Genomic DNA, 23,948 nt, shown 5'->3' on the forward strand with positions numbered 1-23,948 from the left:
GGACTACAGGTGCAGGGATGCTTTGGTCCAGGACAAATGCCAAAGTGCTACCCTCCGGGACTAATCGGGCGCAGTTAGTTAATTTCCATCTAGCCGTCCTTACATTATTTGAAAGGAGGGGAAAACTACCAGAAATGGTTTTGAAGTTAAAATTTCCACTGGCCTCGGGCAAACAATTGTGGGTTGAATGAAAAGGGCGATAGTGTAGGGAGCAGCTAACTTTAAAGGAAAAGGCTGGCATGATGAGAGAGAGGAAGCGAGGGGTGGGTGAGGGGCCTGGCGCTGGCAAGGGGAGACTGGCTTTAGGTCTCTGAGGCTGGGAAGTTCCAGAGTAACCCCTGCCCATGTCAGATGGAGACCATGAGTCCTTAATCTCTGCTCTGTACACCTCCCAGCGCTCTCCGGGGCTGTAGTGAGAGGCAGGTGGGGAGTTTGTGAGACGGACATAGACAGGAGGCTTTGTCAGGTGTGCGGGGCCAGGCAGATAAGGACTCTGCTCAGTCACAGGGTAAAAATACACCTCAGGAGGTGGTGGTCTTGGGGGAGGGAGGGACCCCTGTGGGGCGCCTATCCTTTCTGTTGCCCCACCTGTGGCTGAGACAAGGCCACTCTGGTTGGGACCTTGGGTGGGCTGCCCGGAGTTGGTTCATTTGTGGGATGTCAGGTACCAGGTACCTGCATGCTGTGAGTTGGATGTCTCCGGGCACAGTGCCCGGCAGAAACTCAGCCTCCGGGTCTGGGTATCCAGTGAGGTCAACAGGAGTTGTCCCGAGGCCAAGCCGGTCACCTGAGCACCAATGCTGGCCTCACTTGGCGCCTGCCTGTCGTCCCCTGGGGACCCCTGCTGGCACGGTGCTGTGGGGAGAGTGGGTGTTGGTGACTCACAGTCCAGTCCCAGCCCTGCCACTAACTCCCACGAGGCTCCAGGCGAGTCACCACCTACACAGCTCGGGAGAGGAGACCCAACTCACAAGGCTGTGAAGACGCCCATTTGTAAAGTGGCTGAGTGCTCTTGTGAGCCACAAAGCTGGTTCCTAGCAGTGCTAGTCCCCCTGCCGGGTCCGGGGAGGTGAAAGCTCGCAGGCACGTTGCCCGTGCAGGAGCCCCAGCTCTCCTTGGAGGGCTGTCTCCTCCTGCTTTCTCTCCAGGCATCCACACACTGACTTGGGGAGTTTCCTGTGGGGACAGGAAGTGGGCACATGCAGTTGCAGCAATAGGGCTTCATAATTAGTAAGCTGCCCTGTGATGTGTGTTCTCAGGGTCACCATGAGGTTTGAAAGTCCATGAAGTGTGGGTTGCACCAGTGATAAAGGGAACCGCCTGTGGCTGAGGCAGGTGGGGACTCGGAGGCAGGCCGAGGACTTTTGGCAGGTGACTCTGAGCCGTGATGTCCTCATTAGTAAGACGGAGATAAGAATCCTGAAGAGGTGTCACGGAGCCCAAATGGGTAACATATCAGCTCTCGGCGCAGACTGGGTGGCTGCCCATAAATGTGAGCTCCTCCTGGGATGCAGGGGAGTAGCTGGCGTAGGACAGGATCTGAGGGAGTTGGGAGCCACGTGGGCTTGGAGTAGTGACATCTAGGTAGAAAGGGCTATGTGAACACCAGGGGTGATTTTAATTACACAGTCGGGGGCCTGGCTGTCTGATGCCGACTTTATTGGCCCATCTGGTGCTCAGCCGGAGCCTGGCACCGGCAGGAGCCAGACTCATTAATTAACATCTCTTAGCCCAGGATGTGTTGGTGGGTCTAGACCCGCAGGAGCCTGCGCACCACTGGCTGCACACATCTGGGCGGGCACAGCACGCCTGTCACTGACCTCCTTCCTCAGATGTCCCTGATCCTTGTCTGAGGAGCCGCTGGGAGGCTTCCCACAGCCCTTCGACTGTTAACCCTCCTTGCAGTTCTGGGGCTGCCGGGAGCACCTTTCCTGAGGGGCCCTGCCAGCCCGAGCCGAGGAGCCCGCTTGAGAACCTTGGAGCAGGTGGAAGCAGTGCCACCTGGGAGGTACCCACCTCCTCAGAGACAAAGTGGCCCCAGGAAATGGTTTGCAGAGAGCTGTCCCTCAGACCAGAGTGAGCTCTGCATCAAACCAGACCCCTTCTAGAAGATGATTTGAACAAAAGGTTCAGGCAAATCGTGCGCCAACATTGCGCCGGGCAGCATGCTAGGCGCTGGGGACCAGCCCAGAGCGCAGAATGGAGAGCCTGGTGTTCTTGCTCCTGTGTAGCTGTGGGCAGGGCCAAGGAGACCATGCCCCCCAGGCTGTCATCACATCCTGTGACTGGGGTGTATTCTTCGAGGCCCACTGTGACACAGCGCTCCTGTAAGACTTCACTGCCACTCCCAACTTACAGAGAGAACTAAGTCCCGAGGGGTTATGGGAAGTGCCCCGCGTCATGGAGGGTGTCATGCTGCACGCACGTCCCTGCGCTGGGTGGCACGCTCTGCAGGTCAGGGTCCTTGTTCTCGGTGGCCATTCATTGGGGCTGTGCCTTGAGCTCCATCACCTCGAAGCCTTCTCCCAAGCCATTTGGCCTCCTGTGCAGCCTTTGTGATGGGGATCGTGACGAGCTGCCCGGGTGCCTTGAACCATGGCCGGCCTGGCTGTGGCCCTCCTCCATGGGTGGCTGTCCCTGGGGGTTTGACTCCTCACTGGGCTCTCGTGAGGCGGGCAGTGTGAGAGGCCCCAAGGTGAACCACCTGGCAGCGCTCTCATACCTGGAGCCTCAGGGTCCCTGCGTGCCATTCCCGCTGTCATTAGGTGTGGCGCCTGGACTTCATAATTAGTAACGTGTCCTTGCCATCTGATGACCAGTGCTGAGCCCTAGGGAGCCACCCTCACTCACTCCGTGTGTCTCTGTCCTTTCCAGGGCAGCGAGGTGCCAGGCCCCACCTTTGCTGATGGCGAGGTCCTCCCCAGGGAGCCCGGCTTCTTTCCTGAGGATGAGGAGGAGGCTATGACACTGGCCCCGCCCGAGGGCCCCCCCGAGTCAGACATGGACAGCCCCATGGAGAGCACCCAGAGCCTGGAGGGGCCCGTCGGGAGCCCTGCCGAGGAGAAGGACGGGGGTCTCGGGGGCCTGCTCCTGCCCGAGGACAAGTGAGTGAAAGCTGTCTGCAACCCCATGCGTGACCCCTGGGCCTGGAAGCAAACGACATACACTCGGGGTTCCCATCCCAGGCATACGTTTCATGGGTGTTGTAAATAGCAAAACTTCCAAGCAACCTAAAGGCTTAACAGCAGGGCCAGTTCTAGAATTTTAGACAACCGTGTAAAGTCAAGCTTCACTATTTAATGATACGGGGTATCTGATCTCAATTAGTTTTTAAAAAAGGCAAGATACAGGATGTCAATGAGGTATGATCTTAGTTTTATTTTTAAAAAATGTACTAGTATATAAAAATATTTATATATATAAATGCCTGGGAAAAATGATTCCAGAAAATTAGCAGTTCTTTCAGGATGAGATTATTAATGGCTTTAATTACCTCCCATCTACTGGGCTATATATTCTGTATTTCCTTTATTGCTCATGTGTTCTCATATCCAGAATTATTATTTTAAAATGACGTTAGGACCTAGTGACTTCCCAATGGGGCAATGTTGTTTTTAGTTGGTGTCAGCAGGGGGTCCCTCTCCTTCCAGCCCTCACTCTGTCCCTGGAGAGATGATACGTGTTTGTGGGGTGATGGGCAGCAGCCGCCCTCATAGCCGAGGCCGTGACAGTTGGGAGCTGGTATCCCATGTGTCAGGAGGAGGTAATGGTCACAGCTGATCCTGAGATTTGGAGAGGCGGGAGGGGTACCTGTATCGATCGAACCATATGAAATTGTCCATTTTTAATGACTTTCAACTTTTAAAAAGCAATTTCATATGGTTCAACCTAATGTATTTCCTCAGCACAGGAGTTCTCAAACTTGGGGGCTCTGGGAGTTCTCGAGGGGCCTTGTGGAGTTGTTTATCCATGTGCTTCCTGTGACCAACCCAAGGACAGATGGTCACTGACTACAGACCTGTTGGCCTTTTGGCTAATCATTTGCCACTTGATTGTCTCCATTGATTTCCGGGACCATCAATCACCAGGAGGCAGCCAGCAGCAGGTGCCAAGAGTTTCAGTAAAATGTATAGGAGAAAGAAAGGAGGAGTATGATTAATTCAACCTGAGGTGCTGAGGAACCTGAGGGCAGATAGATAAGGAAATAAATACATCTGGGTGGAGGTACTGGAGACTTGATCTTTAACACCCTGTCATTAACCCTGGGAGTCTTAGATAGAACCTGGGGTTCCTCGGGGGCACAGTTTGAGAACCACTGCCTCAGCCCCTTACACACTTGTTTCAGGTTTCCGAGTGTGGAGGCTTGGGAGGTCAGAGAAACCCTAGCTTATGAGTAACAGTACCCAGGGAATACTGCATGATGACTAACGGGAGGAAAGATCTTGGCAGGTGATGAGTTGTGCCTCCCTCTGTTCTTGGGTTAGGGACAGGTCTCCACCAGCCTGACACTGTACCCGCTACCCCTCAGCGGGGTCACCGAGGTGGGGGGAGGGGGGCGAGCAGGGTTTCTGACTGTGTTTCTTGGAGTTAGGCTCTTTGGGACTAGAAATCCCCTCTGTAAACGGGGAGAAGCATCTCACCTGGTACCCCATTGTTGTTAAAACTTCATTGTTAAAACTACATTTCATTATTAAAGGAGTACAAGCCAATTAAATAGAACTTGGGAAAGTTGGGGAAGTGAGAACGGAGGGGAAATAACTAACTTTACTCATAGTCCCACCACCCAAAGTCAAGCTCTGTTACCACTTAAATGTATTCATTTACAACTTCTCCTTATTCTGTATAGACGTTTATCATGCTCAATCTTACTATAGCTGGAATTTTATGTACAACTTTAATTAAAACCTAATATTAGTTTTTCCACGTTATTGCCATTATTTTTAATAAACCTTTCAACAATGATTTGATAGACCATAATTTAATAAGCTAACTTACTCATATGTATTATAATTTAATATAAAGTGTGATGTAAAAAGAGGAAAAAAAAGAAAACAAAAAAGTATAATAATGTAAAGTAGCTGAATGTGGACCATTGGGTTTTAAGCAATTTTTGCTGCAGGGTTTGACTATCTCTCGGGCAGAAACAGTTTCTATGGTGAGATATTCCCCTTGGATAAGGTCCCAAAAGTGTACTTAGCATATCACCAGGCACAAACTTAATCAGGCCCCTGGCATCTGTCGTACCAGTGGACCTCCTGGTAGGACTGGTAGCTTTCCGACCCCAGGCTGTGGCCTCATTAACGGGCAACCCTTCCCTCACACCAGGTCCCTGGGCCACACTCCATCCGTGACGACTTCAGACCTCTCCACACACTCCACCACCTCGCTCATCAGCAACGAGGAGCAGTTTGAAGACTACGGGGAGGGAGATGACGTGGACTGTGCTCCCAGCAGCCCCTGCCCCGACGACGAGACCAGGACCAACGTCTACTCGGACCTGGGGTCGTCAGTGTCTTCCAGGTGGCCCCTCGGTCTGGAATGGCGTTTGGGGTCCAGGAAAAGTGGCAGAGCCAACCCGGCCGCATCCCCGGGGGGTTCAGCAGGCAGTCCTGAGCTACATGGGTTCTGCTCCTGGGGGTTGAGGGGGTTGCATTTGCTCCTGATTGGGGTCTGGAATTCCTTCTTTCTCCTTCCATCTTGGGGAAGAAATAGAATTAACCAACCTGGGAGCCTGCAGACTCGGGGGTCTTTGTTGTCTTGTTTTTAGAACCTCATTGTTGAAGTGTTTTTCCAGGTGGCATACTTACACCTTCCACACACCTGACTCATTGATTACTCTAACTCTAGCGCTCTCAGTTGCCTTATCTATGAAATGGGTACAATTCATTGGCTGCTTCTATTTGAGAGTTTTGAAGGAGGGGAGACCTGGTGCTGTCCTCCCACTCTCCACCCCCAAACCACACACACACACAAGGTTCCCAGGTATTGGGCAGCCCAGTACAGTAAGCTCGGCAGGATGCGGTGGGCACCAGACTGGACAGCTGTTAAGAAGGGGTTGCCTTCTCTTTCATGAATCAGTGCGGGGCAGACGCCCCGGAAAATGCGGCACGCGTACAACAGCGACTTGCTGGATGTCTACTGCTCTCAGTGCTGCAAGAAAATCAACCTGCTGAATGACTTGGAAGCCCGACTGAAAAACCTGAAGGCCAACAGGTGAGGCCCGGGCCCAGCATGGAGGCAGGTGGCCGGGGGTGGGGGAAGTGGGGGCAGGAGGGGAAGCAGCAGGCAGGTGAGAGCACTCTCAGAATGGGGTTGATCCTCGGGGCCTGGGTTTTTTTGCAGCAGGAAAATCAGGGTGCTGCCTCTCAGGACCGAGCTGATAAGGGAGTTCCCTTCGCTGGGCTGGAGAAAGCTTGGCTCACACTTCGGTGCCTTGCAGCCTGGGCGCAAGGGGCAGCCCAGAGCCCCGCTGTTCAGTGACCATGTCTCCCCTCTCTCTTTCTCTGTAGCCCCAACCGGAAGATCTCCAGCACGGCTTTTGGACGGTAAGCCCCCTCCATCCCCCCACCCCAAGGAAGGACAGGTTGAATGCTGTCTCTGCTGCCAGGGCGGCCAGCTCCATGCCAGCAGCCCCGACCCAGGCAGTGCCCTGCACCCTGTGTCTGGCTGAATGAGCAGAGAGAACACGGCGTGCCAGGCAGCGCAGGCAGAGCCACTGGAGGACACACTTCTGAAAAAGAAGGGCCCTCCCCATCTCCATGCCTTGTCCTCTCTGGCAGAGTCGGCATCTGCAAGGCCTCAGCTGCCTCAGCCTCAGGCAGCACAGGGCCCCTCGCTGTCAGTGCCTGTCCTGTGCTCTGAGAGGCCCTGGGCTTCCTGCTGGCAGAGGTGGTGGCTTCGCTCCAGGTTAGATCCTGCGGAGCTGACTTCCTGGGACCACCAGGACCCACTCTGGTTCTCCTACAAACTGGCCCCGGGTCTGCACTCAGGGCTCCGGGAGCTGCCAGCGAGCGCCCAGGCTCCCGCCCAGGAGCCAGGGTGAGACGGCCTCTTGGTGGGGACCCTGGCTGCTGCCTGACAGTGGGAAGGGGGAGCCCTGGGGCATGGAGCTGGGATTTGCCTCAGGCAAGAGCTACATCTGCCTGCTTCCAGGATTCAGTCTCACCCACCACACACTGCTGTTGGGGTCCAACCCCAGCAGGTCCAGGGGTCCCCAAAGGTGTGGACGGAGTCGGCGAAGAAGGAATGACATGGAAACTGGGTTCAGTTCATCAGCATAGCGAGGTTCTCCCTCCAGGATCTCCAGCGAAGTTCTGGTCAGGATCTCCAGCGAAGTTTTGGTTAGGAACTCCAACCAAGTTCTGGTCAGGATCTCCAACCAAGTTCTGGTGCCATGTTCTCTCGCTAGGTTCTCCAGCCAGGTTCTCCAGGTTCTCCAGCCAGGTTCAGTCACCAGGTTCTTTAGCCAGGTTCTATCCAGGTTCTTTTGCCATGTTCTGTCTAGGTTCTCCAGTGAAGTTCTGTAGCCAGGTTTTGTCCAGGATCTTTTGCCATGTTCTCTGGCTAGGTTCTGGTTAGGATCTGATGAGGGTCTGACCAGGATCTGATGTGGATCTGATCTTTATTGTCTTGTTACATCCATATTTATACCAGCCAATTTTAATCCTGTCAATTTCTATTACAAAGGTTAGGGCGTTTCTTATCTCCATTCCAGGGAGTAAAGATTATGTAGCTTAACTACCCGCCTGGCACTTAATTAAGGGGTTGTATCCCCTCCCTAACCTCAGGGAAAAATTCCTACCTGGGGAAACAACCTTTCTCGGAGAGGTGACTTTGGTTAAAACACATAGCGACAAGAAGGGGAGCAAACATATTAAGAACAGTATGCCATATACGCCAGGTCCCTTGAAACAGCAAGGATGGACCGGCTCCCGGCACACTGCCAGCAGTCTGGGTGGTCTTCCTTTGCCCTCCCCCCGGGGCCCAGAGATATAGCAGGAGCAGCTTGGTGAGGGCACTGGGTCCTGCTTCCTGGTGGCCTCTGGGGCCAGTCCTTCTGCTGGGACCGTGGAGCCAGGCTGGGGGGGGGGGGGGGGTGGTCGGGGCTTATCCACCAGCTCTGGTCATTTGGCAGCTACTGGCTAGAACTGGTGTGTGGAAGGGTTCAGACGAAGCAGGGAAGAGCTGGTATGGATTGGCCCCGTATATGGGGCTCTGAGGGGCATAGCAGCCGCCTGCCATCCTCTGAGCTGGATGACCTTGTGAGTTCAGAGGTCAGGCAACTCTCCCCTGGCTGGGTGAGGCCAGCCTCCTTAGACGGGGTTCTGGCGCACACATCCCCAGGGTACTGGGTGCCCCAGTCTGGACCTCAGTCCCCAGAGGCCCTCTGCATCCAGACGCGCCTCCCTCCACCCCTGCAGGCAGCTCATGCACAGCAGCAACTTCAGCAGCAGCAATGGCAGCACCGAGGACCTGTTCCGGGACAGCATTGACTCCTGTGACAACGACATCACGGAGAAGGTGGGCCCTGCTCCCTGGGGACAGCAGGGAGCACCCCGGGATGCTCTCTGGGAGCTTGGGAGACCCTGTCCCTCCTGATCACGTGGGCACATCCATCCCCACCCCATCCTCACTCCCACCAAACATGACTGCTCTTCATACAGTCAGCTGGAGGGCCTGGCCTTCGGTCCTGTGGTTTCTAGGTTCTCAGTCCTGGGGCCTCAGAGGTTTTATCCACCCCCACCTCTGCCCCCTATTGTAGGTGAGCTTCCTGGAAAAAAAGGTGACGGAACTGGAGAATGACAGCCTGACCAACGGGGACCTGAAGAGCAAGCTGAAGCAGGAGAACACCCAGCTGGTGCACAGGTCAGGCTGTGGCCTTGGCTCGGGGGCGCTGGCTGTGACTTAGGAACGGAGGGCTGTCCCTGTTGCTAAGGCCCCAAGAGAAGCTAGGGGAGCTCTCAGCTCTGCGGGTCTGAGACGAATCAGCCCTTGCTCCCTGGCTCTGCCCATGCAGGGTGCCCAGGAGGACAGGTCTTTGGGGACAGGGAGACAGGTAGGAGCCTGACTTTGACCCCCCAGGTCTGCAGCCCCAGGGCATGTCTGAGGCAGGAGCTGGGATCCACTCTCCTGTGTGTGTCCTATAAAGATGAGAGCCTGGCCTCCCTTCCTGGGGACCAGCTCTGCGCAGGGAGAGACTGGTGTGAGTTGGGGGCCCACACCTGCTGCTGGTGGGGAAAGTCCAGCATTGCTCTTCTCACCTCCAATGGAGGAGGCCCGCTGAACATGGCGCTCCCCAGTGCTGACAGGAGTACGTGGGAGTGGGGGTGCTGCACTTGCTCCTGATTGGGGGTCTGGAATTCCTCGGCACACAGAGCATTTAGTTGTCTTCCCAGGACAGCCTGAAACTTGTTAAATGGATCCCCGCCCAAGCCCTGATCCTCAACCTTGTACTCCCCTCCCAGAAGGTCAGTCTCATAGAGGGACTCTTGCCAGTGACATGTGCCCCAGGTGGAGGGACCGCTGAGGCCCCCGGGACTGGGGTTATAACACCCATAGTGGGGCCTGGCCCTGTCCCAGGTCTGCCATGCTCAGGCCACTAGCCAGGAGTCAGGTGCCCAAAAGCTGAATTATTGACTAAGGGGTCCTGGCAGGAAGGGAGAGGAGGAGAGGCCTGAGGGCTGTTTCGTTCAGCTGTGGCGGGGCCTGCCGTCCCTCCCTCTGTCTGCCCGGGAATCCCACCTTCTCAGGCACAGCCTCGCTCCCCTCTGGACCCACTGCCAGGCCTGCGCCTCCATGGCATGCCCGGCTGACACACCTCCCCTTGGGTGCCATAGTGTCCCTAACTCATCTGTCAGCAAAGCTGCTGGCCCCAGGCCTGAGAAACACGCCTCCACCTCCCACAGGAGGGGCATTAGTGACTTGGGGTCCAGGGCTCCTCGTGGCTGCAGCCTGGGTGGGGTGAGAAGACACAGGCCATGGGAGCTGGCCCTGGACTGGAGTCCGCCCCTCCACAGGGTGCACGAGCTGGAAGAGATGGTGAAGGATCAGGAGACCACAGCCGAGCAGGCCCTGGAGGAGGAGGCGCGGCGACACCGAGAGGCTTACAGCAAGCTGGAGAGGGAGCGGAGCACGGAGATCGAGCTGCTGCACACCAGGTGGGCTTTTTTTTTTCTCCCCAATATATTTTATTGATTTTTACAGAGAGGAAGAGAGAGGGATAGAGAGTTAGAAACATTGATCAGCTGCCTCCTGCACACCCCCTACTGGGGATGTGCCCGCAACCAAGGTACATGCCCTTGACCGGAATCGAACCTGGGACCCTTAAGTCCGAAGGCGGACGCTCTATCCACTGAGCCAAACTGGTCAGGGCTGGGCTTTTCCCCAGAGCCGGCTGCCTCCTGACCCCCTCTCCCCCCACGCTCCTGGCACAGCCTGTGGGGCAGTGCTGCCGTCCCCATTTTAGAGACTGGAAAGCAGCCAGAGGGGAGGCCTTGTCTCCTAACAGTTCTACTTTTGATACCTAAACACGTGACATGATTTCTAGGAGGCGTGTCAAAGAGTGTTCATAGCAGAATTGTTCACAACAGGTAAAACTGGAAACAACACGTGTCTGGGTAAAAAGCCTCCAAACCGGTATTGTTGCCTGATGCCTGGGCTGAGACTAATGTCCAGGCTTGGAGCTCCCCCTGCTGTCAGATTCTTCACTCGCCCTGGCCCACAAGCCACGGGAAATGGAAAAGCTGGGCTCCAGTAGAGACGTTAGAACCCGAGGCAGCAGGGAGAGGGGTACTGACCTGGGATTCGGGGCTGGTCACGCATCAGTTCCATGAGCTGGAACGCACCATGTCACTTCCCTGGGCCTCAGTTTCCTCACCTGTCATCCCTCCCTCCCTGCCTGAGGGTGGGTGAGCTGATGTACACCAGAACACTGCCAATGGGTGAGGGCTGTGCCAATGTCCCGGTTCAGCCTGGGCCCTGGCAGAGCGCACAGCTGCCCCCGCACTCAGTCCCCAGTGTCCCGGCTGTGCCTTCTTGGTGTCTGCTAGGCCACCTTGGGGGGAGGGTGCGTTGCCCCTCAGGGCTGGCAGCAGGTGCTTCCCCGCCTGCGGAGGTCAGGCAGGGCCAGAGGGCACTAGTGCACTTGGTGCCCCTCCACCCGTCGGCGAGACCTCCTAACTCCCCTGTGCCTGAGACCCGCTTTGTTAGCTTTACCACCAGGGGTTCACTCATGTCTCGAAGCTGCTGTTTTGCATCTGTTTCTGGAGGCTGGTCCCTCATTAAGTGGCACTGTTTTCTGTCTGCTTCTGACAGCGGGCCAGGGGGGCTGGCCTGAGAGGTGCCTGGGAACAGGTGGTGGAAGAGGACAGTGAGTGTGGGCCAAAGGCCAAACCACAGAAAACCAGCCCTCTTGGGAATGTCTCCTAACTCATGCCCCTTGCACAACTCCAGGGGGCGCTGTTCATATAGAATATGCAGACTGTGCTCCCAGAGTCATGCGGGGTGCTTTGTTCCTCACATCCGCCACCATCTCGAGTTCCCCATGAGGTGGCCTCGTCAGAGTGCATGTCTGAATTTCTTTCTGGCCTGGCCTGTGGGCCTCTCCTGGAGCAGGTGCGGGAGGCAACCAATCAATGTCTCTCTCACATTAATGCTTTTTTCTCTCTCTCTTTACCCTTCCTTTCTCATACACTCTATGGAAAAATCAGTGGGAAAAATATCTCCGGGTGAGGGTTAAAAAGAAACAACACCACCTACCTGGGCACCCGGGCTGTCTTTTCATGGGGTCGCAGCAGGACAGCCCCTGGTGAATGCTAACGTAGAGGATTACGATTATTGGAACTGATTCCTGTGGATGTCAGGTAGCTGTACTGAGCTCTCAGAAGGAAGAGCCCTGGTGAGATGCTGCGGGGAGAACAGAAAACAAATACGGTCATTGCCTTCAAATGGCAGATTCCAGCAGGAGGGCCCTGTCACAGACAACCACAGGAAGACTTCCTCTTAGGAGAAAAGCATGCCCCCTCGTTAGTTTCAGGTCATAAGGGCGCATGTGAAAAGAATCTTAATGTTCTTATTCACTGACGAGTGAATCACGAAAAATACAAAAATAATTCAGTGTCTTTAACATTTTTCCTTGGATGACAGGAAGCGCAAGGCTGTGTTATCATTTGAAATAATTATTTATATTCTCTCTCTTGCTTTCTGGTACCTTTCCTCCTGCGAGAGCAGAGATTGCTGCAGATTGTCTGACATCTTCGTCCTTCTCTCCTCAGGGTGCAGCAGTTAGAGGAGGAAAACACAGAGCTCAGGACCACAGTGACTCGGCTCAAGTCGCAAACAGAGAAACTGGACGAGGTGAGCAACAGGTGCAGCACCTCCCAGGCCTGGACCTGGAGCCAAATGCACAGACAGGCAGCGTGGCCATGCGAGGCCTTTAGTTTCTGAAATTCTAATAAAATTGCCCTAGAAAAAACAGGCAGTAAGATATGAACAATAAATTGTCTTCCTATATTTCTGATTTTCTGCAGTGAATATATTTCCTTATACAATAAAACGGAGAAAAGGGTTACTTTCTAAACGCTCGGCTGCCACCTTCTAGCCGTTCATCTGGCATCACTGAAGGCCGGCAGAGGCCTCGGTGTTTCCGGCGGTTCTAGAGTCCTAGGGACTGGATGTTTCTGTAGCGGGACTCGGCGGCTCTGTCTCGGGGGTGGTCTGGTTGCCCGAGGTGGCTGACACAGATCCTCAGGGAAGCCCCGGGGCACAGTGAGCCCCTCTGGGAACCTTCCTCACTCACCTGGTTTTCCCGGCCCCAGGAGCGGCAGCGTATGTCCGACCGGCTGGAGGACACCAGCCTGCGGCTCAAGGATGAGATGGACCTGTACAAGCGCATGATGGACAAGCTGCGGCAGAACCGCCTCGAGTTCCAGAAGGAGCGGGAGGCCACGCAGGAGGTGGGTCCCGGGCCAGAGGGCTCCAGGTTCCCTCCTTTGCCTTGCTCCCACCAACGGCCTCTCTCCCACGCAGCTCATCGAGGACTTGCGGAAGGAGCTGGAGCACCTGCAGATGTACAAGCTGGACTGCGAGCGGCCAGGCAGGGGCCGCAGCGCATCCTCTGGCCTGGGCGAGTTCAACGCCAGGGCCCGCGAGGTGGAGCTGGAGCATGAGATCAAGCGACTCAAGCAGGTGCGCCCTGGGAGCCTCAGTGCGGCGGGATCAGGTGTCCAGGGCCCTGGGGGTGGGTTCGCACACACTCCTGCCTGCTCCACTCAACAACCTGGCTGTCAGGGCTGCTCGCCCTCATCTCTCAGCTCAGGCAAGGCAGCCATGGCTGAGGGAGGTTTTCAGGGCTTTCCTTGGGATCCATAAAAAGAAATAGACACCACTCTTCTGTCCTGGGCACGTGGGGTGGGGAATGAGACTCCCCCCGGCCGAATATTAGTGCCTCCCTGTGTGGGGTCTTCCGGCAGAGCCATCTCATAAGGTTTCTGGGAGCACTCCTACAATGGAGACCCGTCAGGGGTCGGGGACGAGGGACCAGGAGGGGCAGTGACCAAGTGAGGGAGTGATGGCTGCTGCAGCCCCATCCTTAGCCCAGCTAGGGTGGGAGAGCGCCATACAAATTATACCCCTGAGTTGGCTCCACGGCAGCTGATGCTGGTGCTCACACTCCCACAGCAGTACTAAACCCAGCTCTTCTCATCCACCAGGGGGCGCCCGGGGTCCCAGGTGTGAGTCCTTAGAAGCCTTAGGCAAAAGCTAGAGCATGGGGCTGGTGAACGGGTCTGGGCAGGGCATGGGCAGGCAGGGTCTGGGGAGCGAGGATGGGCCTGGAGAGAGCTCCCAGAGCAGGACTCCTGAGCCCGGCTGCAGGAGGAGCTGAGGAGAGAGGCCACTGCCAGCCCAGACACCCCAGGGCATCGCTTTTCTTCCCCGAGGGGTCAGTGTTGGAGGAGCCACGGGTGGGCAGTGTCCCCACACAGGGCCTTGGGGGCTCCATTCTGGCTCATGCACCCCCAGGGAGGAAGGGGTGACCTGAAACCAGGCTCCCTGAGCAGGGCTGTGACTTCTAAGAACCCCTTGACCTCCCAGGACCCAGCCCTTTCCCCCCACCCAAGCCTGGCAGTGGCCACATCATCTATGGGGTCCTGACATGACACCCGCCTGCAAGGAGGGTACTGGTGGGAGTCAGGTGACAGTGGATGCAGACAGGTGGGTTCTGGATGCTTGCGGGAGCTGATCGTGCCTTCATCCTCCTCACAGGAGAATCATAAGCTGAGGGATCAGAATGACGACTTGAATGGGCAGATCTTGAGCCTCAGCCTCTATGAAGCAAAGAACCTCTTTGCTACCCAGACCAAAGCACAGTCCTTGGCTTCGGAAATCGACACGGCCTCGCGCGATGAGGTAGCGTGCCCGTTCACTCCTGCTCTCGCTTCGGGGCCTGGTCCTCCTCTAGCCCTGCCCCATCCCCATCTGTTGCAACGTCGAGCCCCAGGCTGCCCAGAACAGGGAAAGCAGACCAGGCCTGGCCCCGGGGAGGCCCCATCTGCAACAACACTGAGTGAGGGCAGAGCTGCTTGAGGGTTTCATCAGCTTTGATTTCCTGCAGGTGGTGGGAGGAGCTCTGGTTTGGAGCTTGAGTCTTAGCTCAGCCACAAATGTGCAGAAATGGCCAGTTGATTTCATTAACATGTAGCCCAGGGGGTCTGTAACTCCCCTCCTCCAAGCCACTTCTGGAGCACCTGCTGGCAGTGTGCCCTCACTTCATCTTCTGACACCTCAGGGGCTGTCTGAACAGACTGGGAGGCCAGGACACAGGATCACTGAGCCTGTGGAGGGGGCGGGACCCAGGCCTCCAGCTCCAAAGCCTCTCTTCCTGCCCCACGGGGTACGGTTATAAAAGCCCAGGTCTCTCTCCAAATACTCCAGTTACATTTAAACAGGAATCTAAGACAGTCGCTGAACCCCTTACCCTGTGCTGGGACCCCTGGCCTCAGAGAGCTCCCAGGTGAGCTGGGGAGATGCAGCGTTTCAGCGACATCCCAAAGGACTGTCAGGAATGGACCTGGAGAGGGGCAGTGGCAGGGCCAGGAGTGGCAAGGGGGCCATTCTGGGCTGAAGAGACAGCCTTACAAGTCTTAGGGCCCTGGGGTTTTGGGTGTCCGTCTTGATTATAAATGCCTTTGGCCAGTGTTCTCAGCTTTTACCAAAACTTACCCATACCTGGGCCCCTCCACAGACCAGTCAAATCAGGGTCTGGGGCTGGGCCTGGGCATCTGCATGGTTCCCTCTCCTTGGGTGTGAGTCGAGCCGGGCTTTAGACTCGTGTCCTGGCACCGAGTGCAGAGGTTGGTCTTGGGGCTGCCTTGCCTGGGTCTCCTGAGCTCTGTCCTTGGGCACTGGCTCCCTGTGAGCCCGGGCACCTGGTGCCTCCCAGGCCGGCCTCTGACCGCCTCTCCCATTACCATCAGCTTATGGAAGCCCTCAAGGAGCAGGAGGAGATCAACTTCCGGCTGCGGCAGTACATGGACAAGATCATCCTCGCCATCCTGGACCATAACCCCTCCATCCTCGAGATCAAACACTGAGACGGGGGCTGGCTGCAGAGCGGCCTCGGGACCCCGGGACCCCAGGACCCCAGGACCGAAGGGCAGACCCTGCCTGAGGATGCGGCCCCAGCCGGGCCCCCACACACACTGAAAATGTATCCCTGGCCACCATGTAATGTGTACTGGTGTGGACGCTGAGCACACAGCGAGGGGTGAGCGTGGGGCCGTGGCTGGGGGTGACTCGGCGCCGTTAGCTGTCCATGCACTTTGTGGTCCCTTCGCAGGGGCAGAGCGTCCTGGAGGTTGCGGGGGGCAAGGTCTGCATCAGGAGTGACTAATAACAAGAACTGGAAGCTTGTGTTGCAGATACTGGATAAAATGATTCTACCTCTGGGGGTGAGGATTAAATACTCTAGGGAGACAGCTCTTTCTGCCACCCATGCCTTCTGGGAGCAGGAGCAAAGTTATGACCTTTCCTGGGAGTTCAGCTGTCCAGCAGCGGTGTCCTCGCCAGCCTCTGTAGCCACCTTTGAAGTCCAGGTGCTGGAGCTCAGAGAGGAGGAAGTGGCGTTAAGGGGACATGAGGAGGGGCCCCCACCAGCCCCCTCCCCGGCCGGCAGCCCCTGCGATGCTTGTGCGCCGTGTGTCCAAAGGACTCGGGCTTGCTGCCGAGCCACCTTCATTCTGAGAAGCCTCGTGTTTTTAGCGCCCTCTGTGCCCCTCCCATCCCTGCTGACCTACCTCTCCCCTCCTGTTTTGTTTTGTTTTGAGACCATGAAAAATAAGCAGCGTTCACTTGGCTGTCACGTGCAGGGATTAAAGGAGGGAGAAGGAGGCTGAGGGACGGGGGTGTTTCAGGCACGTGTTGGCATCGGGCAACCAAAGATGTGGTTTTCGGGGAGGAGCACGCTCGCCTCCCAGCCAGGTTCCTTCCGCCGGCTGCATCTGGAAAGAGAAGCCAGGATGGACCGTCAGCCGCTTCTGGGGCTGGCAGTGGGCCTTGCTCACTACCCTGCGTTCTGCGCAGCCTGGTGACAGCAGCCGCGGGCGCGGGTGTTCAGAGCCAGGCCTGTGGGCGGGGCTCAGCTGGGCAGGGAGACCCCGGCATCCCAACTTTTAGGAACACACCTGCGTTCGGTCCTCAGCCAGTGGGAAATGAATGCTGTCCTGGTGGGAGACACCGTTGGGGAAGTTTCAGGGAAACCTTAGTCGTCCGTCCTCGGGGCACGTGTGGGAGTTCACACACATTTTCAATGTGATCTTTTGTTCGGGGCAGCTGGGAGTAGATAGGGTACTTTTCCTCTGAGTTGTCCCAGTGGTTCTCCTTTTTATATGGCCGATTCGTTTCCTCAATCCAAATATATAAACAGGGATGGTCTTCATTTCCCCCCCGAAGTTTGCTTTCGTTAGCACTTCCAGTGTACAGGGAAAGTTTGGGCATGTTGTGGAGGGAGTGGAGGGGAGTATGCCGGGAAGGTAGGGTAGTGGCGGGTGAAGAGGGCCCCTGGGGACTTGGGGGTTCCCTGCTCACAGAGGTAGGCTGCGGCCACGACCCACCTTCTTTCCAGTCCTGTCAGCTTTTGCTTTGGTTGGATTGTGTGATTTCTTTTCAAGAATATGTGTGGGGTTTGTTTCAAGCGGCAAATAACGGGGCTGCGTTGGCTTGATCTAGGAGTTTGGGGCCACCCACTCCAGGAAAACCAGGGCAGGAGTCCGTCCTCCGGAGCTTCTCAACCCCTTGGGACACTGGTCTCCTCGGGCTCCGCCGAGGGTCTGAGAAGTGGCTCTGAGAAGTGGCCGTGGAAGGAAAGCATAAGGAGCCGGTCTCTCGAGAATTTGCTAATAGGACGGAGCGCCAGGAATGAAAGGAAAGGAAAGATAATCTTGACCTGGCTTTGGTCTGGGTTTTACTTGGGAAGGAGTCCCGCAGAGATGGTGGGGGCTTGCCCCAGGGATGAGCATTTTATGTGTAAAACTGTACAAGCTCTTCAGCTGCAGGGAGGTGGGAGACTGCCCCCGCCTGAGTTGCAGTCGCAGTGTGGGAAGGGATTCTGCTTGGGGAAAGGGGCGGGAAAAGCGGTCAGCCCGCAGCGTTCTGCGCCTCCTCCTGCAGGGGGCGCCACAGGCACACTCCCCGAGGAAGCCCCGCGTCTGAAAGGCCCTCAGGACCTGGTGCAGGGGCCTCTGGACGAGGGCGGACTTTAACACGAGGCTGAAGTCCATGTAACACACACCTCAAGTTACACCCAGCCTCTGACATCAGCCAGAATACCTCTTATGAAACCTCGTCTGTCCAATTGGCTTTTTCAGATGACACTTTAGAAAAGCTCTTCTGTGCTTGAAAGCTAGCCTGAGAAGGGCGGGGGCCTCGGGGTCCCAGCCCCCCAGCCCGGCAGGTCCCAGAGCTGCCCTGACTCTGGGTCCGCCCGTTCCTGTGCTGCCTCCTCCCTCGTGTGTGCTCAGGTTGAGGGTCCTGCCCTGCTTGCTCAGTCCTGGTGAACAGTATCCAGGATGCCCAGTGAAATTTGAATTTCAGGTAAACGACCTAATTTTTAGTAGAAGTCTATTCCACACAATAGTTGGCACATAATTAAAATGGAGAGATTTTTGAAGTTCTGATCACAGGCCCAAATCCCCAGAGGTTCTGATTTCATGGGTGTGGGTGTGGCCCAGGCTTCGGGCGTTTAAAATTCCCCAGGTGATTGTGATTTGCCTGGGTGGTCTGTGTGGGTTTTGGTTTTGGTTTTGGTTCTTGCTAAACCCAGGTAGGAACCAGCACTACCTAGAGCAGCGGTCACCAACCTTTCGGACCTCACGGACCACCAGTGTCCGCGGATGGCTGGCTGGTGACCGCTGCCCTAGAGGGGCTTCTGCAGAGACGCCCACTTTATATGACACTGGCCTGTCCTTGCACTCAACTCAAAGCCAGACAGGACTCACGGGACCGGCACGTTAGTTTTATCTACAGAATCTAATAGAACGGAAGCCCCTTCTGTTAGATTCTGTGGGAAGGTATAAGAAATAAAGTTCTAGTACAAAAAAATTTTTTTAACTTTGACGTGGCCGGAGTTAGACAAGATGTTTTATTTTAAATGTGTTAGATCCTTGCCGAATTGTAAGAGGGACCTTTCTTTAGCTTGACTTGACTTCTGACCTGGTAAAAACACAAAGCCCGAGACGAGAACCTTCCCAGGCCCTTGGACCCGAAAGGGTGGCTCTCGGCTCTGGCTGGACATTGGCATCGCCTGGGGGGATTTAAAAAATTCTGCTGACTGGGCTGACAAGTTGGGGTTTAATTGTCCCGGGTGTGACCCAGGCATCTAGATGTTGGAAGGGCTCCCCGGGTTTTGCTAATGTGCAGCCCGGGGACTGGGGGCTGGGGCCTGTCCTGGAAGGTTGCAGGCCAGGGTCGGGGAACACGGGAGGAAGTGGTTGTTGGGCTTCTTAATCCAGGTGTTAGATGACAGGGAGTCTCCTGCTGGGCGGGTGGTGGGTTTTCCTGAGGTGATTTCCGGTGGCAGGAAGCTAGCAGATCCCTTGACCCCAGAATGCCAGCCAGAAGCCTTCAGGAGCTGGCGAATCCACCTGTTCTCACCAGCCTGCGGGTTAGCCATCTTGAGTGGGCAGGTCTGCCTGGTGCCCGCAGTCAGTGGGTGGCAGGAGGGGGATGGAGGAGGAGCAGGACAGCCTGGCAGGGAGCCGACAAGCAAGCTCAGAAACAGTGGGCTTTGCCTCGGTCGGTGTCCCCTGGGTGGGTAAGGGTTGCCCCAGCTCCTCCCTGAGTAGCCAAACCAACACCCGCCCACAATCGGGAGGCTCCAGGTGCTGTGACCCCCAGGAGTCTGATTCCTGGCCCAGTCGGGAGGGCACAGTGTGGGCGCTTTTGTTACAATAGGGACAGGCCTCCCAGGACTCCTGGGGCCGTGGGTCAGGGAGAAATGAGCCCCCTTTTTGTGCTCTGTGGGGGTGTGTTTACTAGCAATGAATTAGCAAATTTAACCCTAAAAGCTAATTTAGATGTGGTTGGAAACGGCAGTTTTTGGATGGTCGCCATTCCAAGGAAATGACTTTGTTGTCCCCTCTTTAAAGGCCTGAGGTGGGTGTTAGATTGGGGAGAGGGCCATTCCCTGCTGTCCTCTCCAGCCTTTCTTCCTTTGGGACTTGGCAGCCCCTCTGGGGCTGTGATTCAGGCTGGGAGACGGGCATGCTGCTGCGGGGCCTCAGGCTAGGGGGCCAGGCCCTCCCCGTCACTCTGAGCAAGTCCCTCCCCTTCCCTGACCCTGGGACCTCTGGGTCCTGCCCTCCTGCTCTGTGTGTGTGCATGAGAGGGCGGGGGGCAGGGGGAGCAGGACCACGGCTGCCCCCCTCATGGCAGGGCATCTCCAAGGCTGCCCACCTGGGAAAATAGACCACTTTCTAGAAAGTTGTTTCTAAAAGCGTAAACCCTGGTGAAGTCGATGCGCCATGATTTTGTTGCTCCGACCTTGTGCTTCTCTTCCCATTGTGACTGTAACGGGGGGATGTCTGCCCAGGGCCACCCCCGCAGGATCTAAGTGCTGTTGTCCCAGGAGCCCGAGCCTCCTGCCGGGACCCGCTGTTCTGTGCTGCACAGGCTGCGTTTTGTCTGCATGGTTTGAGGTCATTGTCCTTGTGCCTTTTTCTTCCCCGTCACCCCTGTACAGGACTTTCCATGTTGCCACTGCCCCCTTTTCTACATCCTCGCGTTGCCCCTGGCCCTTCCCGAGCCCTGTAAATGTGTACATAGTGTTGCACTTCGTGTCCGCGTGCCTCCGCCACGTCCGGCCTGCTCCCCGTGTCCCAGCTCGCCCGCCGCGGGGACCAGGCTCCACTGCCCCTTCGTCACTCAGCCGTGCAGACGTGGTCACTTGTACAGAATTTTCCATGATGGTCTTAAGCTTGGGGGGCTTGGGCCCACTTAGTCCCTCGTCTAGCCTGCTGCTAGTGTAGAAGCCTCGCACACCAGTAAGGGTGGCTTCGTGTAAACTTCTCCCACAAACCTCTCCTGCGTTGGCGTCAATATTTATAGAAAGTAGAGCGCACCTTCCCAGCCTGGGGCTTCAGCCCAGCAGGGACGTTCCGGGTCTGCCAGCTCCGTGGGCCCCTCGGAGATGCACCCCCTGCCCCCGGGGAAGCCGCTGCCATCTGGTGTCTAGAACAGCTGCGGACAGGTGGGCAGAAGGAAGAGGCTTCTCGCTGCTGCCCCGCCTGCCGTTAACAACTGCCAAGCTCTCCCTCATCTGCTGAAGGTGCTCAGACCCGGGTGCCATTAAATCCCCCACTGACATCGGACCGAGGTCAGACCGGGCGAGGCTGCAGACTCTCTCACAGCCGGCTGGCTCCCTTCACCCCAGCTCTCTAGGCTGGGACTCCTGGGGGGAAGGGGGCGGGGAGTTCCAGTGGAATGAGTTGCACGTGTGGCCTCAGGTCCAAGGGTTGGTTGATGGCTTTGACTCTGTGGGTTCCACCTGAGTCTTTAGCCCCAGGAGCCTCCATCTGGAAGCGGGCTTAGCTCTCAGCCCTCGGGCTCAGTGAGACCCCCGCCTCCAGGCCCCAGGGTGGGGAGTGGGGTGAGGCCCCAAGGCTGTGAGCCAGGGTCCCGAGCTCTCCACCCCCTGCCTGCTTCCAGCCCAAAAGAAGCAGGCTCTCAGAGGCGGGCTCCCTCGGGAACTGATGTACAGACTGAGGTGTAAATAAACAGTTTGCTTTTCTTGCCTGACTTAATGGTGAGTTTCTGTGGTGGAGGAGGGAGGGAGGAAGGCGGGGGGCTGGTCCCAGGGCTCCTGGAGATAGACCATCTCCCTACAAAGAGCAGGCCTCACCCCACGTGCCAGGTGCTGGTGCTGACCTGCAGCGGCTGGGGGTCTATCTCCCTGCAGACTCCTGCTGTAGCCACCAGCCCCAGGAGATGCGTGTGGATCCCAGAGCTGCTCTAACACCACCAGCCCAGCCCCAGGGCTGAGTTTGAAAAGCTTGTCCTCGCTGCAACCACGTTCCCTCTCCCAGCCAGGGCCTCCCAGGTCCTGCCACCGTGACCCCTGGGCACAGGCCAAGTGCCCCACTCAGCCTGGTTTCCCACTGCCCTGCCAGCGCCGGGTATGCCAAGCCCCAGTGTGGAGGTGGCTCCAGGGTAGGTGGGCAGCCACCCAGATTTCTACCCTCCTTGTTCATCCCTCCCTCGTTATTATAGGGTTCCAGGTGTCAAAGGGGTTCATAGGTCACCCTGCTGCTGGAGATGAATCTGCCCTTCCTGTTGGGCAGGCAAGACCAGAGGCCTTCACTTCCCCAGGGAGGCCCCATGCCACGGGTCTGCCAGCGCAGGCGGGCGGCTCCCTACCCACTGGCTTCCCATGGCCTCCTGGGCTCTCGGGGAAGTCACCTCCCAACACTGGGGGTTGTGTTCTCTCGGCCCTTATTCCCTCCATCCTAACGTGTCCTCTTTCCTTCCCAGCTAGGGTTGCCAGATTTTGCAAATAAAAATACAAGAGATCCAGTTACATTTGAATTTCAGAAATAAGTTGTTTAGTTTAAGTATGTCCCATGCAACACTAAAACGTTACTCGGTGCAGACCTGAAATTCGAATTTAGCTGGGTACTTTCTAAAACTGGCAGTCCTATTCCCACCCTCCCAGGGCCTCTGCTGCCAGTCAGGTGCCTCCAGTTCCTGAGTGTTGCCCTGCACCCCAGTTTCAGAAACAGGTTCCTTCTTACTTTGACACTATTTAAAAAAAAATGTTTTTATTGATTTCAGAGAAAGAAAGGGAGCAGGAGCTGGAAACATCAATGATGAGAGAGAATCATCCCTTGGCTGCCTCCTGCACGCCCTCTACTGGGGATTGAGACCGCAACCAGGGCATGTTCCCTGACCAACCATGACCTCCTAGTTCATAGGTTGATGCTCAATCACAGAGCCACACCAGCCGGGCGCCACCACTTGCAGTGATTCTCAACCTTCCTAATGCCACGACCCTTTAATACAGTTCCTCATGTTGTGGTGACCCCCAACCATAAAATTATTTTTGTTGCTACTTCATAACTGTAATTTTGCTACTGTTATGAACTGTAATGTAAATATCTGATATGCTATATGTGTTTTCCGATGGGCGAGACCCACAGTGGTTCTCAACCTTGGCTGCACATTAGAATCACCTGGGAATCTTTAAAATCCTGATTTCTGGGCCTCATCCTTGATTCTAATGTGCAGCCAAGGTTGAGAACCACTGCTTTAGAATCTGGTTTTGCCTTCTCCCCAGCCTTCCAGAGCAGCTGCTAGCATTTCCGGAAGCTCTGACCCCCTCGCAGCCTGCCTCGGGTCGTGTGTAGACATCAGGATCCCTGGAAAGGACTTGGCATGGAGGTGAATGCTGAGTAGAGTCAGAAAAGTGGAAGGGAGCAGAGTGGTGTCCTGGGGACCAGGGTGGGGACAGGGGCATTGCTGAAGGACCCCAGTGTCGACTTCTAATGTGCTGACGCTCACAATCCTCAAGCCATTAACCATTTTCTAAGCACTGACTCTGTTCATGGAGAGATTCCTGGACCTGAAACCAGAGGCCTGGGTTTGGACCCCCAGCCCTGGCTTCCTGCTGTGTGCCTGAGCCAGGTACTCACCTCTGGGAGTTTCAGTTGCCTGGACTGTAAGCAAAGGAAATGACAGTTCCTCCCGTGACGTGACGAGGAGCACCTGTGTGGTGTGTGCCCAGGCCCCAGGTGGGGACCCAGTCAGTGCGGCAGAATCAACATCTGGCTTTCAGGAGGTAAGACTCCTCTTCCCCAACAGATTATCAAAGTGTCTCCTCTATTGTGTTAGTTTTCCAGGTGCTTGTAAAAACGTACCACAACTGGGTGGCTTTACACCACAGACATTTATTCTCTCACAGGTCTGGAGGCCAGAAGCCTGAAATCAAGGTGTCAGCAGGGTTGGTTCCTCCTGGAGCTTTAGGGACGGTCGGTTCCGGGCCCCTCTCAGCTTCCGCTGCTTGCCAGCATCTTGATGTCCCTTAGCTTGTGGCTGTGTCTTCACGTGGACATCTTCCTTCAGTATATCTGTGTTCAAATCTTGCTTTTTAAAAAATATATATATTTGTATTTCAGAGAGGAAGGAGAGGGAGAGAGAGATGGAAACATCAACGACGAGAGAGAATCATTGATTGGCTGCCTCCTGCACACCTGCTATGGGGGATCCAGCCTGCAACCCAGGCATGTGCCCTGACCAGGAATTGAACCGTGACCTCCTGGTTCATAGGTCAATGCTCAACCACTGAACCACACTAGCTGGGCTCACCTTTCTTATAAGGAGGCCAGACATTGTAGTAGGACCTCAACTTGATTACACCTGCAAACACCGTATTTTCCAATAAGGCTGCATTCACAGGCACCAGG

The 23,948-nt window shown here is 56.0% G+C and overlaps 1 protein-coding gene across 4 annotated transcripts in view; it reads left to right on the plus strand.

Annotated features, from left to right (window-relative positions):
• RAB11FIP4 (RAB11 family interacting protein 4) overlaps positions 1-21,288 on the plus strand; it is a 97,930-nt gene extending 76,642 nt beyond the window's left edge. For 3 of the 4 annotated variants that reach the window (XM_070395499.1, XM_070395500.1, XM_070395501.1), the window contains 12 exons: positions 2,875-3,104; positions 5,326-5,520; positions 6,079-6,213; positions 6,510-6,545; positions 8,421-8,520; positions 8,762-8,865; positions 10,017-10,157; positions 12,273-12,354; positions 12,816-12,953; positions 13,027-13,185; positions 14,263-14,406; positions 15,474-21,288. In XM_070395499.1, coding sequence (XP_070251600.1) covers positions 2,875-3,104; positions 5,326-5,520; positions 6,079-6,213; positions 6,510-6,545; positions 8,421-8,520; positions 8,762-8,865; positions 10,017-10,157; positions 12,273-12,354; positions 12,816-12,953; positions 13,027-13,185; positions 14,263-14,406; positions 15,474-15,590 — 1,581 coding nt within the window. In that variant the 3' untranslated portion in view covers positions 15,591-21,288. The remainder of the gene's footprint in view (positions 1-2,874; positions 3,105-5,325; positions 5,521-6,078; positions 6,214-6,509; positions 6,546-8,420; positions 8,521-8,761; positions 8,866-10,016; positions 10,158-12,272; positions 12,355-12,815; positions 12,954-13,026; positions 13,186-14,262; positions 14,407-15,473) is intronic. The other variant, XM_070395503.1, reaches the window with a different exon arrangement.
• Positions 21,289-23,948: the final 2,660 nt, after the last annotated feature.

This window comes from Myotis yumanensis, unplaced genomic scaffold, assembly GCF_028538775.1.
Source record: "Myotis yumanensis isolate MYYU_CA2020_CCGP unplaced genomic scaffold, mMyoYum1.0.hap1 SCAF_16, whole genome shotgun sequence".
NCBI lineage: Eukaryota > Metazoa > Chordata > Mammalia > Chiroptera > Vespertilionidae > Myotis > Myotis yumanensis.